Source organism: Chiloscyllium punctatum, chromosome 30 (genome assembly GCF_047496795.1).
Source record: "Chiloscyllium punctatum isolate Juve2018m chromosome 30, sChiPun1.3, whole genome shotgun sequence".
NCBI lineage: Eukaryota > Metazoa > Chordata > Chondrichthyes > Orectolobiformes > Hemiscylliidae > Chiloscyllium > Chiloscyllium punctatum.
The window spans coordinates 44,713,530-44,738,364 of NC_092768.1; the positions used below are offsets into that span (position 1 = coordinate 44,713,530).

The window sequence follows — 24,835 nt, forward strand, 5'->3', positions numbered from 1 at the left end:
AGGTGAGTGAGTCAGTGTGAACACCCTCTGGGTGTGGGGCTGTGTATATTATTGGTGCAAGGTGAGTGAGTCAGTGTGAACACCCTCAGGGTGTGGGGCTGTGAATATTATTGGTGCAAGGTGAGGGAGTCTGTATGAACACTCTCTCGAGGTGGGGCTGTGAACATTCGCAGGATTGAGGTGGTGATGTGGGTCGCGAGACCGTGGGCAATGTTGCGAGGTGCTTGATTGGCACTTTGGTTGTCGGATGGAGGTGTCGGCTGTCACAGGTAAGGATGAACATTATTGGATTTGAGCTTTGTTTGCCAGTTACTACCGTACTGAAGCTCTTTGAGACTCCCACCGATTTACCCTAGAGTTACACTCCTCAGCTTTGTCCTTGGTATGAAAGATATTTATAAATCTCTGTCAAAGTCACTACAAGCGTGTGGCATATTTACATCTCTGTGGCTCTCATCTTCTAATCCTACAGCTGGAGAAAATATTACAACAAACCTGGCAGGGAAATCTGGCCAACAGAAATTTTAACTTGCTGTATATTTTCTCAGGATCCCAACTTGCAGCTTCAATCATTCATTGCTCCATCTCGTGGAAGATTCCATTCCACCGTGATTGGCCAGTTCTCATGAACGATCCACAAGGGTCAGCATGCCCAGGCCATTCAACAGACTGCTACAATCACTTAAACGATTGCCTTTGTTATATGTGGGTTATGGAGATAGGCAGGAACAGGGTACTGATTAAGGATGATCAGCCATGATCATATTGAATGGTGGTGCAGACTCGAAGGGCAGAATGGCCTACTCCTGCACCTATGTTTATTGTCTATTCTTTGCCCTGAATGAATCAAAATGAGAGATTGTGGTGAGGCCCATGTAGTGTGATCTGTATTAGTGGGCAGGATCTCTCTGGGTTTGTAGCTGGGGCACCACAAACATACCATGAGATTTTGTTCATGGGCCATTTTGTTCCTTTGGAACTGTAATACATTTGATTGAACCAATATCCTGTGAAACATTTTCTTAGTATGGTGATATCAATATAATGATGTGATTTGTTTCCTTTTGTTTCCAGATGACTGTTGGGTTCCACCTTTGATAATCATTCTTCCAGTATATATTTGTATTGTAATTGCTGCTGTGCTGATTCCGATCTGGGTCTACCTTCATTCCAATGGTATGGCATATTATAAATTATTCACTTCAAACAAACAGAGAAACAGCTGGAGAAACCCAGCAGTTCTGACAGCATCAATGGAGACAGAAACAAAGTTAACATTTCAAGACCGGTATGACTCTTGCTCAAAATTCAGAGTTCTGAATTAAAATAACTCTTAGTTTTAAGTAAGAATTGTATCCCCGATTAAACGTTAACTGTTTCTCTCTCCACAGATGCTGTCAGAGTTTCCAAGTTTCACCAGATTCTCTGTGTTTCTTTCAGATTTCCAGCATCCACAGCATTTTGTTAAGTTACGGAGTTAATTGCATTCACTCTGTTGCAATTCACTTTGGGCTCCTTGAGTTCTATTCTTTCACCGAAATGACAGCTATTTTCTAATAATCATTCATTGCCACCACACGTGAGTTTGGTTGCACGTGCCATTGTGTTAAAGCTTGTAGAGAGCCTCCAGTCCTCGCCACACACAGCACTGAATTCCTATATCCTCTTCTTGAAAATTGTGCATTGGAATGGGAGGGAGGAAACATTCAACTTTAGGGACACGGGAACTTGTGGTAGCAGATCTGTCACTCATTAGACATCCTACTTAGGTTCCTTTCAAATGAATATAGTGTTAGATGAATTTGTCTAATCACAGGTTTTTGTGCAGCACTTGACTGTTTCAGTCTGTGAAAGGAGTGAGTCAAATGACTGATGACTGAATCCTGGAGAGAAAGATCTGAAGAGAAATTCGATATGCTGCTTTTAGTTATGACTATATATTTTGAATCTCCTGTAAATTCTAAGATGTTGTATGTATTTAAATAAATTGTTGAATTTAGAATCATCATGGTAGTGCTCTGAGATTTAAAAAAAAGATATACAACAACTCAATCCAAACATAATAGTGAAAGAGGTGTAAACCAAAAAGGACATTTCCTCTCTCATCAACATGCATAGCTACCCATAAAGTTTCCCTCAATTTTTTATATATAGATGATTTGGAGTTGGGAACCACGTGTAGGGTGTCAAAGTTTGCAGACGACACTAAGATGAGTGGCAGAACAAAGTGTGCAGGGGACAGTGAAACATTGCAGAGGGACATAGAGACTTTCAGTGAGTGGGCAAAGCTCTGGCAGGTGGACTACAATGTTAATAAATGTGAAGTCACCCATTTTGGTAGGAGTAACAGTAACAAAGGATTAGTACTTGAATGGTAAAAGGTTGCAACATGCTGCTATGCAGAGGGACCTGGGTGTCCTTGTGCATGAATCAGAGGTACAACATGTAATTAGGAAGGCAAATGGAATTCTGTCCTTCATTGCTAAAGGGATTGAGTTTGAAAACAGGGAGGTTACTTTGCAGCTGTACGGGGTGCTGGTGAGACCACACCTGGAGTACTGTGTGCAGTTTTGGTCTCCTTACTTGTGAAAGGATGTACTGGCGCTGGAGGGGGTGCAGGGGAGGGTCACTAGATTGATTCCGGAGTTGAGGGGGTTGGCTTATTAGGATTGGCTGAGCAGATTGGGATTATACTCATTGGAATTTAGAAAATAGAGAGGGTGGGATCTTACAGAAACATATAAAATTATGAAGGGAATAGATAAGACAGAAGTAGAAAAGATTTTTCCACTGGCAGGTGAAACTAGGACAAGGGGGCACAGCCTCAAGATTAAGGGGAGCAGATTTCAGACTGAATTGAGAAGGAAATTCTTCACCCAGAGGGTTATTAATCTATGGAGTTCCCTTCCCAGTGAAGCAGTTGACACTACTTCACGTTTTTAAATCTAAAATAGTTTGTTTGAACATTAAAGGAATTAAGAGTTATAGTCAGAGGGTGTGTAAGTGGAGCTGAGGCCATGAAAAGATCAGCCATGATCTTATTGAATGGCGGAGCAGGCTCAAAGGGCCGGACAGCCTACTCCTGCTCCTAGTTCTTATGTTACGTTGCTATTGTGCTTTCAGCATTTTTAAGTGTATCACAATGAGAAGCAAATCCTGTGTGAAGGAAGTGATGTTAGGAAGATTCACTGTAAACCTTTCCTAATAAAAAAGTACAATCGCAAGAAGAGAAAATTCCAGTAGAGTACTGTGCACAGGTGTCATCACTGTCAGTATTGCAGAAGAAGCAATAGAAATTACAACAGGAGATAGCATATGGATGAGGAAAAGAGGAAGCCATGTATAGATTCTTGAGGAGCTCACAGAATGCAGATAGTGGTATGGAACAACAGTCAATCATCTAGATGTCTGACCAATAACCAGAGGAACCAGTGAAGAGTAGTTGTAATGAGTTGGATAATAGAAGAGGATCGTATTGTGTTTGACCATGTCAAAGGCTGTAGATAGAAGGAGTTAGTCAGAAGAAGCGGATGTATAGACACAGAGGACATGATTGATGCTTCTTATTCTTCCCGGCGATGAGGAAAAGCCGATTATACACATTAGTGTCTCGAAGCGGGTCGGCCATACTGATAGCTTTTAGAAAACCTGACCAGGGAAGGCAAATAAGATTCAAATGACAGAATCACAGAAATGGTATGGTGCAAAAGGAGGCCATTTGGCCCATCATGCTTGTCCCAGCTCCTCAGACAAACAAATTACTGAGTGCCAAACAAATTCCTGAGTGCCAATCTTCATTTTCTCCTCATACTCGTGCCCATTGTTCGTATCCAAATAATTATCCAATCCTTTCTTGAGTGTGTCCACTGAATCTGTCTCCACCACATTTCCAGGCAGTGAATGAGTCAGGAAAACATAGTCATTCTAGGCCAGTTAAGGCCAATGGAAGTTTGGCAAGGTTGGACTGGATTGTTTTAATGCAAGGATTCTGTTGAACAAGGCAGATAGTGTTCAGAGTACAAATTAAATCATGGGAATATGTTGTAACACGAGTGAGAGAAGGGCAGGATTGACAGCTCAATATTCCAGCATATAAGGTCTTCAGGTGAGATAGAGAAGGAGGCAGAACAGGAGGAGGTATCATAATTCTGATCAAGAAATCAATTACAGCAGTAAGGAAGGATGATATAAAGATTTTCTAAGACATTATTTTCACTGTGTGTGAATGCAAAGACACACAGGAACTCAACTAATGTTTATGCGACTACAAATATCATTAAATCTTAGGCTCCTCAAGTGTAGAAAGTAAAACCCAAAAAGGAACAATCATTGTTGGGAGTGTACTACAGATCTTCTCACAGTCTGAAAGAAATAGAAGAGTAGATATGATGGCAAATTTCATAGAAGTGTAAAAGTAATAAGGGATTTCAATTTCTCCAACATTAACTGGGTAATCGTAGGGAATTTGAAAAGACAGCTAAAAGCTGACATAAAGGATACTTCAAAGAAAGGAAAACTCTAAGTTGTTTTACAGGTACATTAAGGGCAAAGGATAATGCGGAATGAGTAGGGGTCATTAAGAACCACAATGGTCGTTTGCGTGTGGAGCCAGAGGATGTAGATGGATTCTAAATGAATAGCTTGGGTCAATGTTCAGGATTAAAAAGGGATGATGTGCAGAAAGGAGTCTAGAAAAAGATGATAATTTGTTAGGGAAGGGAGTTGATCTGTCGTACACTCCCAGCAATGATTGCCCCTTTTTGGGTTTTACATTCTACGCATCTGGTTTGATTTGAGCAGCATCTGAGATATTATCCTTCCTTACTGCTGCAACTTGTCCTCAAACAGATGAAGACAGCCATTTGAAAGGCATAGGTGAACTATCTGTGGTGAAATAAAAATTCATCATGTCAGCTAATACTGGAGCAGGAAGAAAAATCTGACAATTAGCTGTTTAATGAAAATTGAGTCAAAAGTCAAGGAAGCAACTGAAACAGACAACTTGGAGACATTATTTGGCCCTCTAAAAATATATATAAAGATTTTCTAAGACATTATTTTCACTGTGTGTGAATGCAAAGACACACAGGAACTCAACTAATGTTTATGCGACTACAAATATCATTAAATCTTAGGCATAAAATAATTAACTGAAATAGTACATTTTGCATGTTGTAGGAGAGAATTACACTTTTACCATTCTTTGTGTAGGTTTTCATAACATCTCTCTCAACAAATCCTGGCTCCATTTTAAGTAAATGTTCATTTGTCCTAGTCTCCCATATCAGTGGCAAGTATTTTTCTATGAATCTGATGATTTATTTTCAAAACACCAAACAACTCTACTAAATCATCAGTTAATCTTCAATATTCAAAGAAATACAGTCTATAATCTTCTCTCCATTTAGAGCTTTGGTTATATTTGGTGAATTTACATTGCATTCCTCAAAAGCTAGTGAATCCATTTTAATAAGATATCAAGAACTGTACTGATTTAAGAAATCTCCCTGTCCTTTATAATTGAGACCTTGAGTTATTGGTTGTCATTTTAATACAGTTGTGCACTGCGTTGGCCCAAATGGCTACAGGGATTTTCAGTGCCACAATGACTTAATTTTAGTGATCTGTGCACACAAATTCCTAAATCTTTTTGCTCTGCCACTGTTTCTAAATTTACCATTTAAGCAACAATGAAGTCTATCCACTTTTGGTCCAAAGATCAATGACTTCACACTTTTATATGTTCAAGTCCAGCTCCCTTATTTTGTGTACTTGTTCAGACTATCAACATCTCTTTGTAATCTTATTTTCCCATCCAGGTTACTTATAATACCACAAATATTGAGCCATTGGTAAAAGTGAATAGGTGGCTTTTTAAGGATCATTGGGTATACATCCATTACGCTTACTCTTCTTTCACCTAATCAAGCAAATACTTTGCCTTCAAAATTGTAAGCTTATGTTTTAGCTCATAGTCTCTTTTGTTGAGTCTTAGAGAACAGCTGTCAAAAGTCCATAGAAATGACCTCGAAAGACACTGCCCTATCTCTTGCTTTCGTCAATTCTTAGAAACTGTTCAATTAGCTAATGATTTGACCCCATGTCCCCAGAACTACATCTACATTGGGACTGATTAGAATAACCCAGATTTTCTAATCTGCAATTAGTCTCCTATTTTAATCAAAATTTTCAATTGTCAACACAGTTACTGTACCTTAAATGTTGCTCCCTGATATTTTCTTTCGAGACTGGAATACCTGATTTGTTTGCTGATGCATGCCAGCTGATTTCAGCTTTATATAGATTTGTAAATCTTCTTTTGCAGAAAACCTATGGCTGCAAGGATCTCAATCTCACTGCCCTGGAACTAGGACAGCAACAACTGTTATAGAACAAGCAGCTCTGGGCCGACCATTCCAATTGGGAATGTTGTATGACTGCCGATCAGATTTTCTGATTCCAGGTAATGAAATAATGTCATGTTTCTTGACCTAGATCAACACAGTTACAATTGACTTGACTCTAAGCATTGTGCTATAAACATGCAGAGTTACATTCTTAAAGTTGCAACGCCAGAGAGGGAGTTGGGGTCCATAACTCAATGCTTCGGTCTAAATTAGCACCATAGACCAGTTCATCTTTTTCTTTTAGTTGAAATCTATAAACTATTCATCATGCTTGCTTTTCCAATCTGGAATGATTCAGTGTGCTCGAAGTGACAGAAGAAAGTAGGAACAGGGAGCAGACTGTTGTGGTTGAAGACAGTCTAACATTTCAAAGCAAATTGTGAACTGTTCCAGGGTCACCCTGAGACAAAACATCACCCAGATTCCTCATGGTCTCCTTAAAGTGCCTGCATTCTCCCCTGTAACAAACTCATTCATTGATAGACACAATCTGTGTACCTACTTTCACTGCATCCCGCTGCCCACCAAGCCAAACCTCCTTTCTATTCTGACTCAAAACCTGTCTCTCCATCTTGCTGGCTACTGCCCTATCCTTTTGTTCCCCTCGTGGACCCTTTACCCATTGACAGTAAAACTGTCATCCAGATTATCCTCCCTGATGTTCTACCTCCATTTTCTAGCTCCGTGGTATGGTTCTAGTTTGGTTCCATGATAGCTTCTACTCCTTTTCCTAGCTAGTGACCTTGAGAACCCCTTCCCCAAGATGCCCCCACAGATCTCACTGACCGTGGATACATCCTTAATATTTCATCTTTCTCTACCGTATCTGCTTGTGTCAAAGTCAAATTTCTGAGACCAAATGTTTTGGCAATAAGCATAGGACCAACTCGTACCCGAGTAATAATTTGAGAGGTTGAAATCCGCCCTGTCACATCATCTGAAGCCTTAGCTATTTATTATCAGTACTTCGGCTGATCACAGAATTGCCAGATGAGAGACTGCTCCCAATAGTCTGCCCCCAACCCAGCTCAAAAGGGGTAAATATTTTTATTATTTATCTCAGACAAGTGGAGGTAAACAGTCAAATTTGAATGAGAAGATTTGTGCCAGAGTGAGTTTGATTTGTTTCCCCTCTATGGAATTATTCAGTGCCTTGGAGGTGATGAAAGGAAGTGGGAATAGCTTAGAGCAGTAGCGAGAGGCAATAGTGTGCACCAGCAACAACACATCACAGCTCCTTAGAAACCCATCTAGACCAGCAGATACACTGGACCACCACCAACTGCCTGACTTGGAAATATGTTGTGGAGGAGCCAGTGTTGGACTGGGGTGGACAAAGTTAAAAATCACACAATACCAGGTAATAGTCCAACAAGTTTAATTGGAAGCACTACTTTTCAGAGCGCTGCTCCTTCATCAGCTGATTGGCCATGCTAAAGTGCCCATAGTGCTTGGTGCATTAGTCAGGGGAAAATACAAGGTAGGGGAATGGATCTGGGTGGGTTACTCTTCAGAGGGTTGATGGGCTTGTTTCCATACTGTAAGGAATCTAATGTAATTTTGACGGTTTGAGCAAGAACTTTCAAAAGTTCATTGGGGACAAATGTTCACAGGTAAAGGGATAGCTGGAAACTGGGAAGCCTTTAGAAAAGAGATAACAAGAGTCCAGAGACAGTATATTCCTGTTAGGGTGAAAGGAAAGGCTGATCGGTGTAGGGGGGAATGACTAGACAAATTGAGGTTTTGGCCAAGTAAAGGAAGCATATGTCAGGTATAGATAGCAGGGATCAAGCGTATCCCTAGAAGAGAATAAAGCTAGTAGGATTATATTTAAGAGGGAAATCGGGAGGGTAAAAAGGGGAAATTAGATAGCTTTGGCAAATGGGGTTAAGGTGAATCCAAAGGGATTTCACAAATAAATACAAAAGGGTAACTAGGGAGAGTAACTAGGGCCCCTTATAGATCAGCAAGGCCACTTATGTGTGGAACTGCAGGAGATGGGGGAGATACTAAACAAATATTTTAAAAGCCAGGGAACTATAGACCTGTGAGCCTGGTATCGGTGGTGGGTAAGTTGTTAGAGGGAATCCTGAGGGACAGGAGGTACATGTATTTGGAAAGGCAAGGACTGATTAGGGATAATCAATATGACTCACTAATTTAATTGAGTTTTTTGAAGATGTAACAGAGGATTGATGAGGGCAGAGCAGCAGATGTGATCTATATGGACTTCAGTAAGGCGTTCGACAAGGTTCCCCATGGGAGACTGATTAGCAAGGTTAGATCTCATGGAATACAGGGAGAACTAGCCATTTGGATACAGAACTGGCTTGAAGGTAGAAGACAGAGACTGGTGGTGGAGGGTTGTTTTTCAGACTTGAGGCCTGTGACCAGCAAGATGCCACAAGGTCACTGCAGGATCCACTGCTGTTTGTCATTTATATAAATGATTTGGATGTAAACACAGGAGGTATTGTTAGTAAGTTTGCAGATGACACCAAAATTGGAGATGTGGTGGACAGTGAAGAAGGTTACCTCAGATTACAAAAGGATCTTGATCAGACGGGCCAATGGGCTGAGAAGTGGCAGATGGAGTTTAATTCAGATAAATGCGAGGTGCTGCATTTTAGAAAGGCAAATCAGAGCAGACGTTATGCCCTTAATGGTAAGGTTACTGAACAAAGAGACCTTGGAGTGCAGGTTCACAGCTCCTTGAAAGTGGAGTCGCAGGTAGATAAGATAGTGAAGAAGGCATTTGGTATGCTTTCCTTTATTGGTCAGGGCATCTAGTATAGGAGTTGGGAGTTCATGTTGTGGCAGGACATTAGTTAGGCCATTTTGGAATACTGTGTGCAATTCAGGTCTCCCTCCTGTAGGAAGGATGTTGTAAAACATGAAAGGGTTCAGAAAAGATTTACAAGAATATTGCCAGGGTTGGAGGGTTTGAGCTACAGAGAGAGGCTGAATAGGCTGGGATTATTTTCCCTGGAGCGTCGGAGGCTGAGGGGTGACCTTGTTGTCCTTATGGTGACCTTATGGTTTATAAAATCATAAGGGGCTTGGATATGGTAAACGGACATGGTCTTTCCCCCGGGATGGGGGTGTTCAGAACTAGACGGCATAAGTTGAAGGTGAGAGGGCAAAGATTTAATAGTGACTTAACCTTTTCACACAGAGGATGATGCGTGTATGGAATGAGCTGCCAGAGGAAGTGGTAGAGGCTGGTACAATTGCAACATTTAAAAGATATCTGAATGGTTTAGGAAGAACTGATATGGAGGTGCCAGTGTTGGGTTAAAAATCACACAACACCGAGTTATAGCTCAACAGGTTTGTTTGAAAGTGCAAGCTTATAGAGTGCAGCTTCTTCGTCAGGTAGTTGGTGGGACAGGGTCATAGGACATGGAATTTATTTTAAAAGATCAAAGTGTCAGACAACTGATGTGATGTATTGAACAAACCTAGATTGCTGTTAAGTCTTTAATCACTTAGAATTGGGATGTAGGTTCCAATTCATTAATATGTAAATCTCAGAATTTCTTTCAAGTCACAGTCCCAAGATAACTTAAGCTTTTATCAGTACATATAAAAAAAGCAGCATTTTAGTTCAGACAATGTATTAAAGATGTGAGGTTAGAGACTGTCTATATCCCAACCTGGAGGCAGACTGATGTTATTTCCAAAGTAGAAATTTATAAAATGTCACATTAACTGACTGCCTACAGATTGTGTGCTAGAGCAAAATAGAAGGTATCTGCAAATAAAAATCTGCAAACACAAAGTCACCCCTTGAATTTTGTGTGAGGCAGAAGGAAAATATGTGTATTATTGTGTGTGTGTGTGTGTGTGTGTGTGTGAGAGAGAGAGAGACTGTGTGAGAGTTCATGAGAGCGTGTGCTTGATAGAGTGTGTGCATGAGTGTGACAGAGTATATGCCTGTGAGAGGGTGTGTGAGTGAGTGGCAGCGAGTATATGAGGGAGGGTCTGTGTGAGTGTGATCATATGTGAGAGTCTATTGTGACTTTGTGTGTGAGTGTACATGCATGCATGCATGTATGAGAGTGTATATTGTGGTGGTATCACTTATAGTGTGACATGAACCCAAGATCCAGTTGAGCCATCCCCATGGGTCCCGAACTTAACTATCAGCCTCTGCTTGGCCACTCTGTGTTGTTGTGTAACCTGAATTCCTGCTTACCAGAAGATCCGAGGCTGAATATCCCTGACCGCTGAAGTACTCCCCAAATGGGAGGGAACATCCAAGTCTGTTGATTGTTGTGTGGTGTCCATTCATCCGTTGTTGTAGCTTCTGCTAGGTCTTGCCAAAGTACCCTGCCTCAGGGCATCCATATGACATAGACAACGTTGGCCGAGTCACATGAGTTCCTGCTGTGTACATAGTGGGTGGTGTCCCCACATATAATGAGGGTATCCATGCCAACACTGATAGGTCTTGCAGTGGTTGCCGTGACAGGAATTGGAAAGGTGTTGAGGGATATGGGTCAAATTCTAGCAAATGGGACAGGATTTATTTTGGATATCTGGTCAGCATGGATGAGTTGGACCAAATAGTCTGTGTCCTTGCTGTACATCTCTATGGCTCTATGAATTACCCTTTGAAGGGCGTCACGTTGCTGAAACACACAGCCTCTTGCTGACACAATGACGCAGTTAACCCACCAACCCCTGTGCATTTATGACTTACAGGATGATGGAAGGCAGCAACTTCTTCTACTTGGGACAGTGAGTTCTATGCTTTGCCTATCTGTACCGGTGAATCCCCACCAAGCATAAACAGCCCATTCCTGGTTGTTCCGTCCAATCTCTGCCTGTTGCTCCATTGCAAGTGTCCTTGCAGCAATATTGTAATCAGATGTATCAGTGTGCCCCACACTGCAGCATTCAAGTGCAGAAGTATCCTGTAAGTGCATTAGGGGTGTGCTCTGAGGGTGTGAAGAGCCGAGCATGATCTTAGTTGCCAGCATCATACAGTTGCTTCAATAGTGTGTCCTCTGAGATGGTAGGATGGGGTGTCCAAGATAATGTTTTGCAGGAGCAAGCAGCAAGCTCAAGTCCCCACGTACCTTCCTTGATCATCATGGGAACCCTCAGCATTTAGTATCTATCCTAACATGGCAGTATAACAACCTACATATTAATGAGGTGATTTTCAGTTCTAATGAAATTTTTAATGCGGGATAATCCCTGTTAACATGCCACTTCCTCGTAAGGTCCAGAACTCAGCCAGAAATGTTGCTCTTGACATCAGGACAGGCCTTGGGAGACTCCTTGCATGATTTTCCCAGATTTCTCGCCATAATCCACGTTGTAAGATTCTACCCATTCATTTACTTTCTACTTTTCACACATGCCAGCCCCTATTACTACCTCACTCACTGTGGGTGGCTTGAGTGTGAAATATTGAGAGCTGTGTGGACCAAGAGATTTCACAGCTAACCCAGTGCATCCTCCTGCACCCAAGGTCAATTACTACCATGAACACTGGATTGGGATCAGGGATGGGAATCCCATGTGAATTCTCACTGACTCGTGCCGGGTTACTGAGGCCAATTTGATTCCTATTCCAGCTGAGATTAACTATCATTGACCAATGATTATATTTGGGAAGCACTGATGTGTATAATTCAGTTAACATGTAAATCCACTTAATGAGGATGAGAAGTAAGGAAAACAATGAGATATCAGTTAAAAAAAAAGACAAAAACAGAAACAGCTGGATATTAGTAAAACTTGACTTTATTCTAACACAACGTTTATTGTTATTGATCACGGGATTAACATTTTAATAGAAAGCAAGTGTTCACGGCTCATTCCTGATTCCCCTTAAAATGGTTGTTCCAATTATGCTTCACTTACTATTCTCATTTAATGCTACTGAACTATTTCTTCTGTAGGTGTCACATTGTGGGATTTAGAGATTCTGCAGAAAGATCTTGAAGTACGGCTTCAGCCTGAGACCGAATTTGACGTCATTGCATCTGACTCCACTGATACAAAAGCCTCTGCACTGAATGTGGATGGATCATTGAAAGCAAGTTTCTTGTGCGGCTTGGTGGAAGTGGCAGGATCAGCGAAATATCTCAATGACACAAAGAGATCGAGGCAACAAGCCCGAGTGACCCTTCAGTATCGAACAACAACCAGGTTTGAGCAGCTGACAATGAGCCACTTGGGGCTGCAGAATATAACCCACCCGAATGTGTTTGATGAGGGGACAGCAACTCACGTGGTTACAGCAGTGCTGTACGGGGCTCAGGCTTTCTTTGTGTTTGATCAAGAGGTCTCTGTAACAGAGAACCTACAGGACATTCAGGGTCACCTTAAGGGGATAGTTAACATGATTCCGACTATTGCAATCGAGGGTCAGGTCTCCCTAGAAATGACAGAGGAACAAATATCCAATGCCCAGAAATTCAGCTGCACATTTCATGGGGATTTCTTCCTGGAAAACAATCCCACCACATTCCAAGATGCTGTCAAAATCTACACAACCCTCCCAAAGTTACTGGGAGATGATGGAGAGCACGCAGTGCCCATGAGGGTCTGGCTCTACCCACTCAACAAACTGGCTTCCAAAGCTGCTCAGCTGGTATGGGACATAAGTATCGGATTGCTCAATGACTGCCAGTCTGTGCTGGAGCAGCTCAGTGAGACGGTGATCAGATGTAATGATATGATGAGAGACAGTGTCACCGTTCAATTTCCAGAGATCGGGGACAAGATACTGAAATTCCGAGAGATGTGTCTGGAGTACAGAGTGGTTTTCCAGAAGGCTTTATCCAGCGTGTTACCATCTATCCGTGGAGGTGGGGAGGAGGAAGGGTCACTGGTGAATATTCTGAAGAACAAGGAACAGTCACCATTCAAACACCAGGCACTGAGCAAATGGCTGGATGACAAGGAGCGGGAAATGAATATGGTGAGGTATTACCTCAATATATTAAAGGATATATACACTGTAAAATCAAGAAGTGAGTTATATCACAAAGTGTTTGTCCTAGAAAGAGAGAATCTGGTCTGCTTCACATTCACATCCCTGCAGCAAGAGGATTTCTATCTGTCAGAAGCAGACAGCTACCTACAGTCTCACACAGCTGAGAAAATGCAGATACCAGATCCTGCTGACCAGGACAGTGCAGAACATCACAACCAGCAGTGGTTTCACTCAGAGTCTGTATCCCGGAAGATGAGGGAGCTCTCTGACTCATTCCTGGATTTTGCCACAGCGAACAGAGCACAAGGGAAAACAAAGTTCATTGTTGCGTCTGTGCAGGATGACAGTAATGTGGGAGCATCGATTTACCTGTATGGGGGAGGGTTTGTGGTGAATCACTGCTTCACACCCCCATCACAGCCGGAGAGACCTGTGGTCAGTGGAACATCACATGACAGTGTGACTCTCCAATTACAGCCACCGAGACATGGTGCTGGGGAGACTGTTGGGTACAGGGTGGAATACCGAAACATCCAACAGGAGGAATGGAAAACTGTGGATACTCCTGATAAATCCGAATCCTTCACAATCCCTGGGTTACAGCCCCATCAGGAATATCAATTCCAATACAGAGCAGTGACCAAGGTCGGGGTCAGCAAGGCCAGTGAGTGTTCCTGGGTCACCACACATCCTACAAGCCCACCTGGTAAACCTTTAACACTCAAGGTTTACTGGGATGATGTATCACTCACCTGGGACAGGCCAACTGAGATTGGAGCTGGTGTTAATATTGTTCAGTACAGGATTGAATATAGAGAAGGAAAGGCAGGTCCCTCCAGCACAGAGAATGCATTGTGGGAAGAAATAAAGACAACAGACAGTGAATGTTGTTGTACTTTAAAGGGATTGATACCCAACACCTCCTACAGAGTGCGAGTGTCTGCTGACTGTGGAGAAGGAGGTTCGAGTGAACCAAGTGAGGAGCTTTTAATAGAAACTGAAAATCAGCCAAAGAGACTGGCTGTGAAACTTCTCAGAGAATGTACATTAACAGCCAGGGGGACCCCTCCGATTTACACACTGCCCTTACAGAAGAAGGTACTTGATGAGGCTGGACACCTTGTAAAATGCTCCTTTGGAAAACCCACTGGAAAACACAGTGTGAGGACAATCATGGTTCTTGGAGCAACAGGAGCAGGAAAAACAACCCTCATCAATGGGATGGTCAACTACATCCTGGGTGTGGGATGGGAAGACAACTTCAGATACAAATTAATTAATGAAGGGACAGGAAGATCCCAGGCTGAAAGTCAGACATCATCAATCACTGCCTATGAACTGCACTATCGAGCAGGATTCCAGATTGATTACTCTCTCACTATCATCGACACTCCAGGATTCGGAGACACCAGGGGGATAATCCGAGATAAATTGCTCACTGATCAGATCCGAGAGTTCTTCACTTCCCCAGATGGTGTCGATCAGATCGATGCTGTGTGTTTTGTTGCTCAGGCCTCTTTGGCTCGTCTGACCCCAACACAGAAATATGTCTTTGATTCAATTCTTTCCATTTTTAGTAAAGATATTGCAGAGAACATCCGAATCCTGGTGACATTCGCAGATGACCAGGTTCCCCCTGTTCTGGAGGCAATCAACGTTGCTGAGGTACCATGTCCCAAAGATAAAAAAGGTTTCCCAGTTCACTTCAAGTTCAACAATTCAGCCATATTTGCTCAAAAACCAGCTCCTGGTAACTTTGTAAACAATACAAGCCCAGATATTGTTAGTAAGGAGGAGGAAGATGAAGCATATGACAATAGCTTTGCTGCAATGTTCTGGAAGTTGGGACTGAACAGCATGAGGAAATTCTTTTCAGCTCTGAGCAAAATAGAAACAAAGAGTTTACGTTTGACAAATGAGGTCCTGAGGGAGCGTCAGCAACTGCAGGCTGCGATAGAGGGATTGCAGCCTGTGATCAAAGTGAGTTTAACAAAACTGGAGGAGATCAGGAGGACAGAACAGGCTCTGAAACAACACCAGATCAATCTAGATGCAAATAAAGATTTTGAGTATGAGGTAGAAAGCACAGTTCCAGTGAAGATCGATATCAGTGGGAGCGGTAATTACATAACCAACTGTCAGAAATGCTTCATCACCTGTCACTATCCCTGTGGCATTCCTAATGATGATGGTAAAATAGGATGTACAGCAATGAACCAGCATGGATACTGCACAGTCTGTCCAGGTAAATGTATCTGGTCTGTTCATTTCAACCAGAAGTACAGATTTGAATATGAAACCAGAAAGGAGAAGAGAACGTACGCTGAGCTGAAGGAAAAGTATGAGAAGGAAACCGGTGAAAAGATGACACAAGAGAAAATCTTGAAGCAAGTTCAGCAGGAATTTGCTGAGGTTACGGATGTGGTGTTGAAACTGATTGAAATGTCAAACCAATGCATTTTAAGACTTGAGGAAATAGCTCTCAGACCAAACCCATTGTCAACCCCAGAATACATTGATCTGCTGATACAATCTGAGAAAGAGGAGGCAAAGCCTGGGTTCCTGGACAGAATCCAGTCACTGATCGAAGTCAAGGAACAAGCTGTATTAATAGCAAAGCTTGCTGGAAGAGAGGAGCTGTTACCAAAGGAATCAGAACCATATCAAGCTAAAATGGAAATTAAACTATTTCAACCTGATAAAATAATCCTTCAGACATGGAAATGGGTCAAACGGCAGGTGGAAAAGCTGCCCAAAAGCTCTTGAGTGAAGTCCCACCTGCTCCAAAGATGGGTATGACACCTCTGAACAGATTGTTTTTGATATATTTTCTGATCAATCTTTAAAACTGAAATATTTTGAAGTATATTTAATATAATACATTTCAAGGAAGGAGAAACGTTTCACCCAAATGATCATTTAGGCTTTTACTCCACTGACTTAACTAAGTCTACCAAGCACTTTCCCATATGGACAATACTTGCTTCTCTCATAAACTAAGGTCTAATTCTATTTCACTGAGGTGAAGTAATTCCATCCAGATATTTCCAAGTTGAATAACACTCCCTTGCATTACATCCAGAGAAAGCAAGAGAGAGGTCCAAAACCTCTGTGTAAAACCTCTAGTTCCCTGTTCAAGTTGCTTTTTCCAATGGACTTTTGTTGGACTTTAAAATTTCACCCACTCAACTCAGAAGAAGATGACTGTTCCCAGAATTATCCAGCTATCACCAGGCATAAAGCGAAAAACTCTCTCCCTGGCGTGTGATCCATTTTTTTATCATAACCCCAACCAAACCAACACAAAGGACCTGAAGATGAAATTTCTGCCTCAGCCAATTCCGAACAAAGGAAACCATCAAAACCCACTATTATTTCACTTGGCAAAAAATGTCCATAATTATCTATCACCAAACACGACAGGTTTTGGACAGGACATCAAAACTCATGAGAATAATGTTGTGTAAGTTGCAAGGGTTGTTATGGAGCTGCAATTCATTGGTCATAAATAACGTGTGGATGGAGCTAAAGTCCACCAAACAAGGCTACAGTATGGACATGAATAAAATGGATAATATAAGATCGGATGTCGATATATCAAGGATTATCATGTTCTGTAGTGTTTAGTTTAAACGTAAAATAAATTTTATCACTTTGAAATCTAAGCCTAAAGATGTTCTTGACTTAGTCTGCTTGAGGACAAAGCTGTCTTGAAACCAAACTCATAACATGGCATCAAACCACACAAAAGCTGGTGGCAGCTATGAGAAGCATGGCTTGGAATAACTAAGGCAGCAGTGTAGATCAAGAAACAGACCTGAGACTCAAAGGTAGAAGACAGAGGGTGGTGGTGGAGGGTTGTTTTTCAGACTGGAGGCCTGTGACCAGTGAAGTGCAACAAGGATCGGTGCTGGGTCCACTACTTTTTGTCATTTACATAAATGATTTGGATGCAAGCATAAGAGGTACAGTTAGTAAGTTTGTAGATGACACCAAAATTGGAGGAGTAGTGGACAGCAAAGAGGGTTACCTCAGATTACAACAGGATCTGGACCAGATGGGCCAATGGGCTGAGAAGTGGCAGATGGAGTTAAATTTAGATAAATGCGAGGTTACACTTAATGGTAAGGTCCTAGGTAGTGTTGCTGAACAAAGAGACCTTGGAGTGCAGATTCATAGTTCCTTGAAAATGGAGTCACAGATTGATAGGATAGTGAAGACTGCATTTGGCATGCTTTCCTTTATTGGTCAGAGTATTGAGTACAGGAGTTGGGAGGTCATGTTGCGGCTGTACAGTACATTGGTTAGGCCACTGTTGGAATACTGCATGGAATTCTGGTCTCCTTCCTGTTGGAAAGATGTTGTGAAAGTTGAAAGAGTTCAGAAAAGATTTACAAGGATGTTGCTCGGGTTGGAGGATTTGAGCTACAGGGAGAGGCTGAACAGGCTGGGGCTGTTTTCCCTGGAGCGTCTGAGGCTGAGGTGTGGCCTTATAGAGGTTTACTAAATTATGAGGGGCATGGATAGGGTAAATAGGCAAAGTCTTTTCCCTGGGGTCAGGGAGTTCCGAACTAGAGGGCATAAGTTTAGGGTGAGAGGAGAAAGATATAAAAAGAGACCTAAGGGGCAACATTTTCATACAGAGGATGGTGCGTGTATGGAATGAGCTTCCAGAGGAAGTGGGGGAGGCTGGTACAATTGCAACATTTAAGAGGCATTTGGATGGGTATATGAATAGGAAGGGTTTGGAGGGATATGGGCCGGCTGCTGGCAGGTGGGACTAGATTGGGTTGGGATATCTGGTCGGCATGAACGGATTGGACTGAAGGGTCTGTTTCCATGCTGTACATCTCTATGATTCTATGACTCTGCGGCTTCTAGGGCTCAACATCAAGTTCAAAAATTTTAGAACCCGATTCCATCCTTCCACCCCACAACCAGACCTACTAAGTGACACAGTCACTCATTCTCTCCTACTCTTAGCTTTTATCGTCACTTATTCAGCTGCTCTTCTGTCCTGGTCTGCTATACATAATCTCCTGGTTTACCTAACCCTGTCATAATTGCTCTCTGAGCTCCATCTCCCACCCAACCATTCACCTCTCCCCTTTTCCACAATCCATCTCCCCTACTCTTGGCTTCAGCATAAATTCTTCATTTTTCTAGCTGTTAACTGTTCTGATGAAAATTCACTGAACTCTGCTTTCTTCCCACAGGTGCTACCAGACCTCCTGAATTTCATCAGCCATCTCTATTTTTGTTTCAGATCTCCAGTATCCACAATTGTTTGTTTTTGTTGATTGGATTTGTCTCCGTGCAGTAACATAATTGGGGGACTGAGTCCATGTTCTTAGAACACAGATGATATAAGTCTAGAATTTGATTTTGATGCACCTTAAACAGGTAATGTGTCACAAAGCTTGTCCTCAGACTTAAGACAAAGCTTTTCACTGTGCCTCGGTACACATGACAATAAATTCAATTCAATCCAACTTAAGATGGCATTGGAAATTGTTAAAGATTTTTTTGAAGTATTAGGGGTTTCTCGGGTGCAGTAGCAAGGTCCAACCAAAGCAAAGTTAAAAATCACATAACACCAGCTTATAGTCCAATAGGTTTATTTGAAAGCACATGTTTATTTGAAACCTGTTGGACTATAACCTGGTGTTGTGTGATTTTTAACTTTGTCCATCCCAGTCCAACAGCAACACCTACAAACCATGACAACCATGTTAGCCAGCAAGCTGGAAATAAAGTTGCCCAAGCAAGCTGTAAAGGCAGACATTTTGGGTTTAGTGGAAATAGACAGATCAGGTGGTACAGGCAGTAAATCATGAATCTGGAGTTGTAGTTCAGGCAAACAGAAGTGAGAACATCTGAACTAGAGGTTCCAAAGAGTTTTAGAACATAAAATAACGATAAAATAACGGAATTCCAAATGAAAGAAAAATGAGAAGAAAAGGAGAAAGAATTCCAAAGAGAGTTCAAACTTAGAAAACTAGAACTAGAGAGAGACAAGAGAAAGAAAATGAATATAAATTACAAATGCTGAAGCTTTGCTCAGCTAAGTCAGCGATTTGGGAATGCACAGATGAGGAAGGTTCTAGTCATAAACCATGGTTCATTCTGGAGAGGTTTAACGTGGTGCAGGCCTTGCCAAAATTTGAAGAGAATGATGCGGAAGCATTTTTCAAGTCATTTGGAAAGATAGCAACATGTGTGAGCTGGTCAAAAGCAGACTGGACCTTGCCCATGCAAAATAAATGGACTGGGAAAGCACAAGAAATCTATGGATCCCTGTCTGGGAAACATACATGGGATTATGATGAGACCAAAGGATTATTCTAACCACTTACTCGTTGGTCCCCAAGCATACAGACAGGGGTTTCAGAATTCACAGAAACTACCTGGACAGATTTATACTGGGTTTGAAAGAGTTGAACAGAATAATGTTGATATGCAGATAATAGTATGAAAGGCTGAGAATATTTACAATGCTCTCAGAAAAGTTATTCTTTTAGAAGAATTTAAAACTTCTTTACCTTCTATGATCAGAATTGGTGAAAGATGAAAGGGTATCAGCAGCAAGATTAGTAGCTGTAATGGTTCATGATTAAAATTGATCCATAAAACTTTGTTTCTGCTTCACTTCTGTCCTGGCCTGCTAACCATTACCTCCTTGTTTACCTAACCCTTTCATATCTGTCTCAGGACTCCATCTCCGCCAAAAGATTCCACCTTCTTTCGCCGTTACCACCATAAAGAAGAAAAAAATGAAAATGAAAGAGAAATTAGTAAAAAAAAGGAGAAAGAAGGTTGTGGCCATTAAGGTGCTGGTCAGCAAAACAGACCTAGGAGCCCAGCTGCCTACTTTACCACCTACCACCCAACTATCATGAGGAGATATTGTGGGTATCGTAAGATTCCTATTGCAGGACATGGGGGGATTCAAAAACCTAGGTGTCCATAATAGGCATTTTACCTAGCAAGAATTACCATAAAGGTGTGATGCAGTTTTATAAAACACGTCATACTTGTCAAGTTATATCTAAATCCCAACACATGATTCAACCAGCACCGTGCTTCGCAAATGTCAGTTTCTGAGGAACCATACAGTGATGCATGAGTGGATGGTGTAGCGCCATTATCTAAAAAAAGTTGCAAATGAATACATCTTTACAAGTATGGGCATAACCACTCAATTCCAGAGACTATTCTCTTTGGAACAATCAAAACTAGTGATTGTGATAATCTCACAAAATGTTTCACTCATTATAGTCTATTAATTGAAGTACAGTCTGATCAAGAATCAAACTTTACGTCAAAATGTTTTCAGGGAATCATCAGTAGTTTGGTGATTAAAGAATTGAAATCCTCTGTGACCATCCACAGACCCAAGGTGCTTTACAGAGATATCACCAAACTGTCAAAACCATGATCAAGGGCTGTTATCAAGGCCTTAGAGCAGAGGTTTTCCTATTTGGACCAGAGATTCTCGAAATGGCTCCACTGGCTTCAGTTCATTCAAATTAAGTTATGGCATGAAATAAGAGGACCATTAAAATAGACTAGAGATAAATTAAGTCAGAAAACTGAATCTTCAATGTTACAGCATTGCGTCTACGTTTCTCTAAAGGTTAACAGGAGCATGCAGAAACATCTAAACATTTCCAAAAACAGAATGAAAAGTCACCAGACTAGAAACATTAACTCAGCCTTCTTCCCACAGATGCTGCCAGATCTACTGAGTTCCTCTAAGAATTTTGCTTCAGATCTCCAGCATCTGCAATTCCTTGTTATATTTATAATGATGAAAGAATGGGCAGATAAATGTGCGATAACCAGAAATTTTAAAGCAATGAATGCACTCAAGAATGGAACATGCTCACCCTCCTGTAAATTACTTACCACCCCAAAACAAATGAAGATTTTGACGATATGACATTTTATCAAACATTTGTACCTAATTTCAGTACAAAAGCCATACCCTTAACCATGTTGCTAAACAGACAAAAAAAATCCCAGGCAGCCTTTGAAAAGCTGAAAGCAATCTTAACGAATGAACCAGTCTTGACTGCACCTAACTTTAACTAATCATTTAAATTAGCAGCAGACACTAGCAATTTGGGGATTGGAGCAATTCTCTTACAGGATGACAAGACTGGAATGGAGAAGCCAGTGAGTTATTTTTCTAAGTTCAGAAATGGTATTCTCCCACTGAAAAGGTGTTGGTAATGTTGGCAGCTCTTCAACACTTTGAAATTTATTAAAATAAAACAGATTCTGGCCAAAGTAGTCTGGGTAAATCTACAGAACAGGGGGAAAACTACAGATCCAACATGTTTCCCTTAGAGTGAATTGTCAGATCAACAGCTCTGGAGAACCGTCGATGTCTAGAAATATTAAAGGCTGCATAAAGAGGGAAAAAGATGCACATAAAGGGAGCAAATCAACAGAGGCACTAGAACAGTATAGAAAGTGTAGGGGGGATCTTAAGAAAGTAATTAGAAGAGTAAGGAGGTGCATGAAAAATTACTCGCAGACAAGATCAGGGAGGATCCCAAGACATTCTTCAATTATTTTGAGAGGAACAGCGTAACCAGGGAAGAGTGTGACCGCTAAGGACCAAGAGGGAAACCTGAGGGTGGCAATGTGCAAAACATACTCTGGGTAAGAGATTTCAAATTTCACCACTGAGAGTGGCTTGGCAACAGTATTAGTGATCGAGCTGATCAGGTCCTAAAGGACACAGCTGCTCAACTAGATGTGTAGCAGGTGGTGAGAGGAAAACTCAGAGTCATAGAGATGTACAACATGGAAACAGACCCTTCGGTCCAACCCGTCCATGCCGACCAGATATCCCAACCCAATCTAGTCCCACCTTCCAGCGCCCGGCCCATATCCCTGCAAACCCTTCCTATTCATATACCCATCCAGATGCCTCTTAAATGCTGCAATTGTACCAGTCTCCACCACTTCCTCTGGCAGCTCATTCCATACATGTACCACCAAGAAAAGAACATACTTAACCTCACCTTATGAATTTGCCTGCTGCAGATGCATCTGTCCATGACAGGACTGGTAAGCCTGATCATCACACAGTCCTTGTGGACCTGAACTCCCGCCTTCATACTGAAAATACCCTCCACTGTGCTTTGTCATACTACCATCATGCTAAATGGGAGAGACTTTGAACAATTGATCAATACAAGACTCAGCATCCATGATGCACTGTGGGCCATCAGCAGCAGAATTATACTCCAGCACAATCTGTAACCTCACAACCTGGCATATTCCCCATTAAACCACTACCATCCAACCAAGGGATCAACCCTGGTTCAATGGAAAGTGCAGGAGGGTATGACAGGAGCAGGAGGTGTCAACCTGGTGAAACTACCAAACAGAACGACTTGCATTCCAAACAGCATAAGCAGAAAGTAATAGAGCTAAGCAATCCCACAACCAACAGAACAGACGTAAGCTCTGAGTTCCTGTCACATCCAGTTGTGAATGGTGGTGAGCAATTAAATAACTCACTAGAGGAGGAGGCTCTGCAAATGTCCCCATCCTCAATGATGAAAGAGCCCAATACATCAGTCCAAAAGATAAGGCTGAAGCATTCGCAGCAATCTTCAGACCGAAGTGCCTAGTGCATGATCCATCTCAGCCTCCTCCAGAGGTCCCTAACATCGCAGATACCTGTCTTCAGCCAATTCAATTCACTTCACAATGTTAAGTTCTTTTTTCCTGAGATTCTTACATACTTGATGCAATTTGCACACACCAACTTCTGCAAACTGTTAAAGTTTATTAAAGCTTGTACAAGCTAGGTGACCCCCTTTCACCCCCCTCACAGGCATGCAAAGTCAGGTCAAAGTGAGGCCCTTTGTACAAGTCAGTTAGCTATGTTTAAAGATGCTCTGACCACTCCCCAATAGTCACATGCCACTCAAGATCCCAGATTCTCAGTCATAAATTACCCCAGGTACAACGGCTGGATGAGATCATCCTCAGAGATAATGATAATGCCCTAATCCTGGGGAATTGTTATGCAGACAATTTCCTCACTTAGTGATTTCCCAAGACAATGCAGGCATGACATACCTCTGGCCAGAAAGAATTTCTGCATGGAGGAGATTAAACTCATAGTTTAACTTGACAATAGCAGGGGAGTAATAGCAATGACTGAGCAAATGAAGTGTAAATTACAGTGGATAGTCGCCCGCATTCTTTCATGGCTGTTATCCCCACTCAAAGACCCTTTAATATTACATTAACGTCCAGAAAGATAGCACAATTTAATCTTTTAACATTACAACATGGCATAAAAAATGTCTGGAGGCACTCGATACTGCAAAGGCTAAAATCCTGACAACATTTTGGCCATAGTACTAAACACTTCTGCTCCAGACCTTGTCAAACACTTAGTCAAGCTCTTCATGTACAATTATTGCCAAAATGGAAAATTGCCCAGGTATGTACTGAACACAAAAAGCAGTACAAAGTCAACCTGGCCAATTACTACCCCATTAGTCGACTCTTGATCATCAGTAAAGTGATGGAAGGGATCAGCAATAGCACCGTCAAGCAGCACCTGCTCAGTGTTGCCCAGTTTAGGTTCCACCAGGGACACTCAGCTCCTGACCTCATTATAGCCTTGGTTCAAACATGGACAAAAGAGCTGCATTCCAGAGGTGAATTAAAAGTGACAGCCCTTGACATCAAGGCCACATTTAACCAGGTTTGGTATCAAAGAGCCCTCGCAATGGGAATCAGGGGCAAAACACCTGGGGTTGGAGTCATACTAGCTCCAGAACATCTCTGCAGGAGTTTGTCAGGGTAGTATAATAGGCCCAACCAGCTGCTTCATCAAGGACCTTCCCTCCATCATGAGGTCAGAAGTAGTGATATTCACTGATGACTGAACTGTTCAGCATCATTTGTGTTTCTCAAATACTGAAGCACTCCATGTTCAAATGCAACAAGATCTGGGATAATATCCAGACTTGAGCTGATAAATGGCAAGTAACAGTCATGCCACAAACATGCCAAGCAATGACTATCTCTGCATGGTGGCTTTGTGGTTAGCACTGCTTCCTCACAGCACAAGGGACCCAGGTTCAATTCCACCCTTAAGTAACTGTCAGTATGGAGTTTGCATGGTCTCCCTGTGATACCATGCATTTCTTCCAGGTGCTCCAGTTTCCTACCACAGTCCAAAGATTGTGCAAGTTAGGAGCTTTGGCCATACTAAACTGCCCATCGTGTCCATGAATTAGCCATGAGAAGTGCAGGCATTGGGTAGGGGAATGTTCTGGGTGGGATGTTCTTTGAAGGATCAATGTGGATTCAATGGGGCCAAATGGCCTGCTTACACACTATACAGATTCTATGATCTCTAATAAGAAACAATCTTACAATCCAATATCCCATGATATTCAACAGTATTGCCATCACTGAATCCCCTACGATC

General features: G+C 41.9%; 1 protein-coding gene across 1 annotated transcript; it reads left to right on the forward strand.

Moving 5' to 3' along the window:
* Positions 1-247: 247 nt before the first annotated feature.
* LOC140455589 (uncharacterized) lies at positions 248-16,128 on the forward strand. The gene is made up of 4 exons (XM_072550506.1): positions 248-269; positions 6,326-6,463; positions 12,323-15,084; positions 15,160-16,128. The coding sequence occupies exons 1-4, from the start codon at positions 248-250 to the stop codon at positions 16,126-16,128; spliced, it is 3,891 nt and encodes a 1,296-aa protein (XP_072406607.1).
* Positions 16,129-24,835: the final 8,707 nt, after the last annotated feature.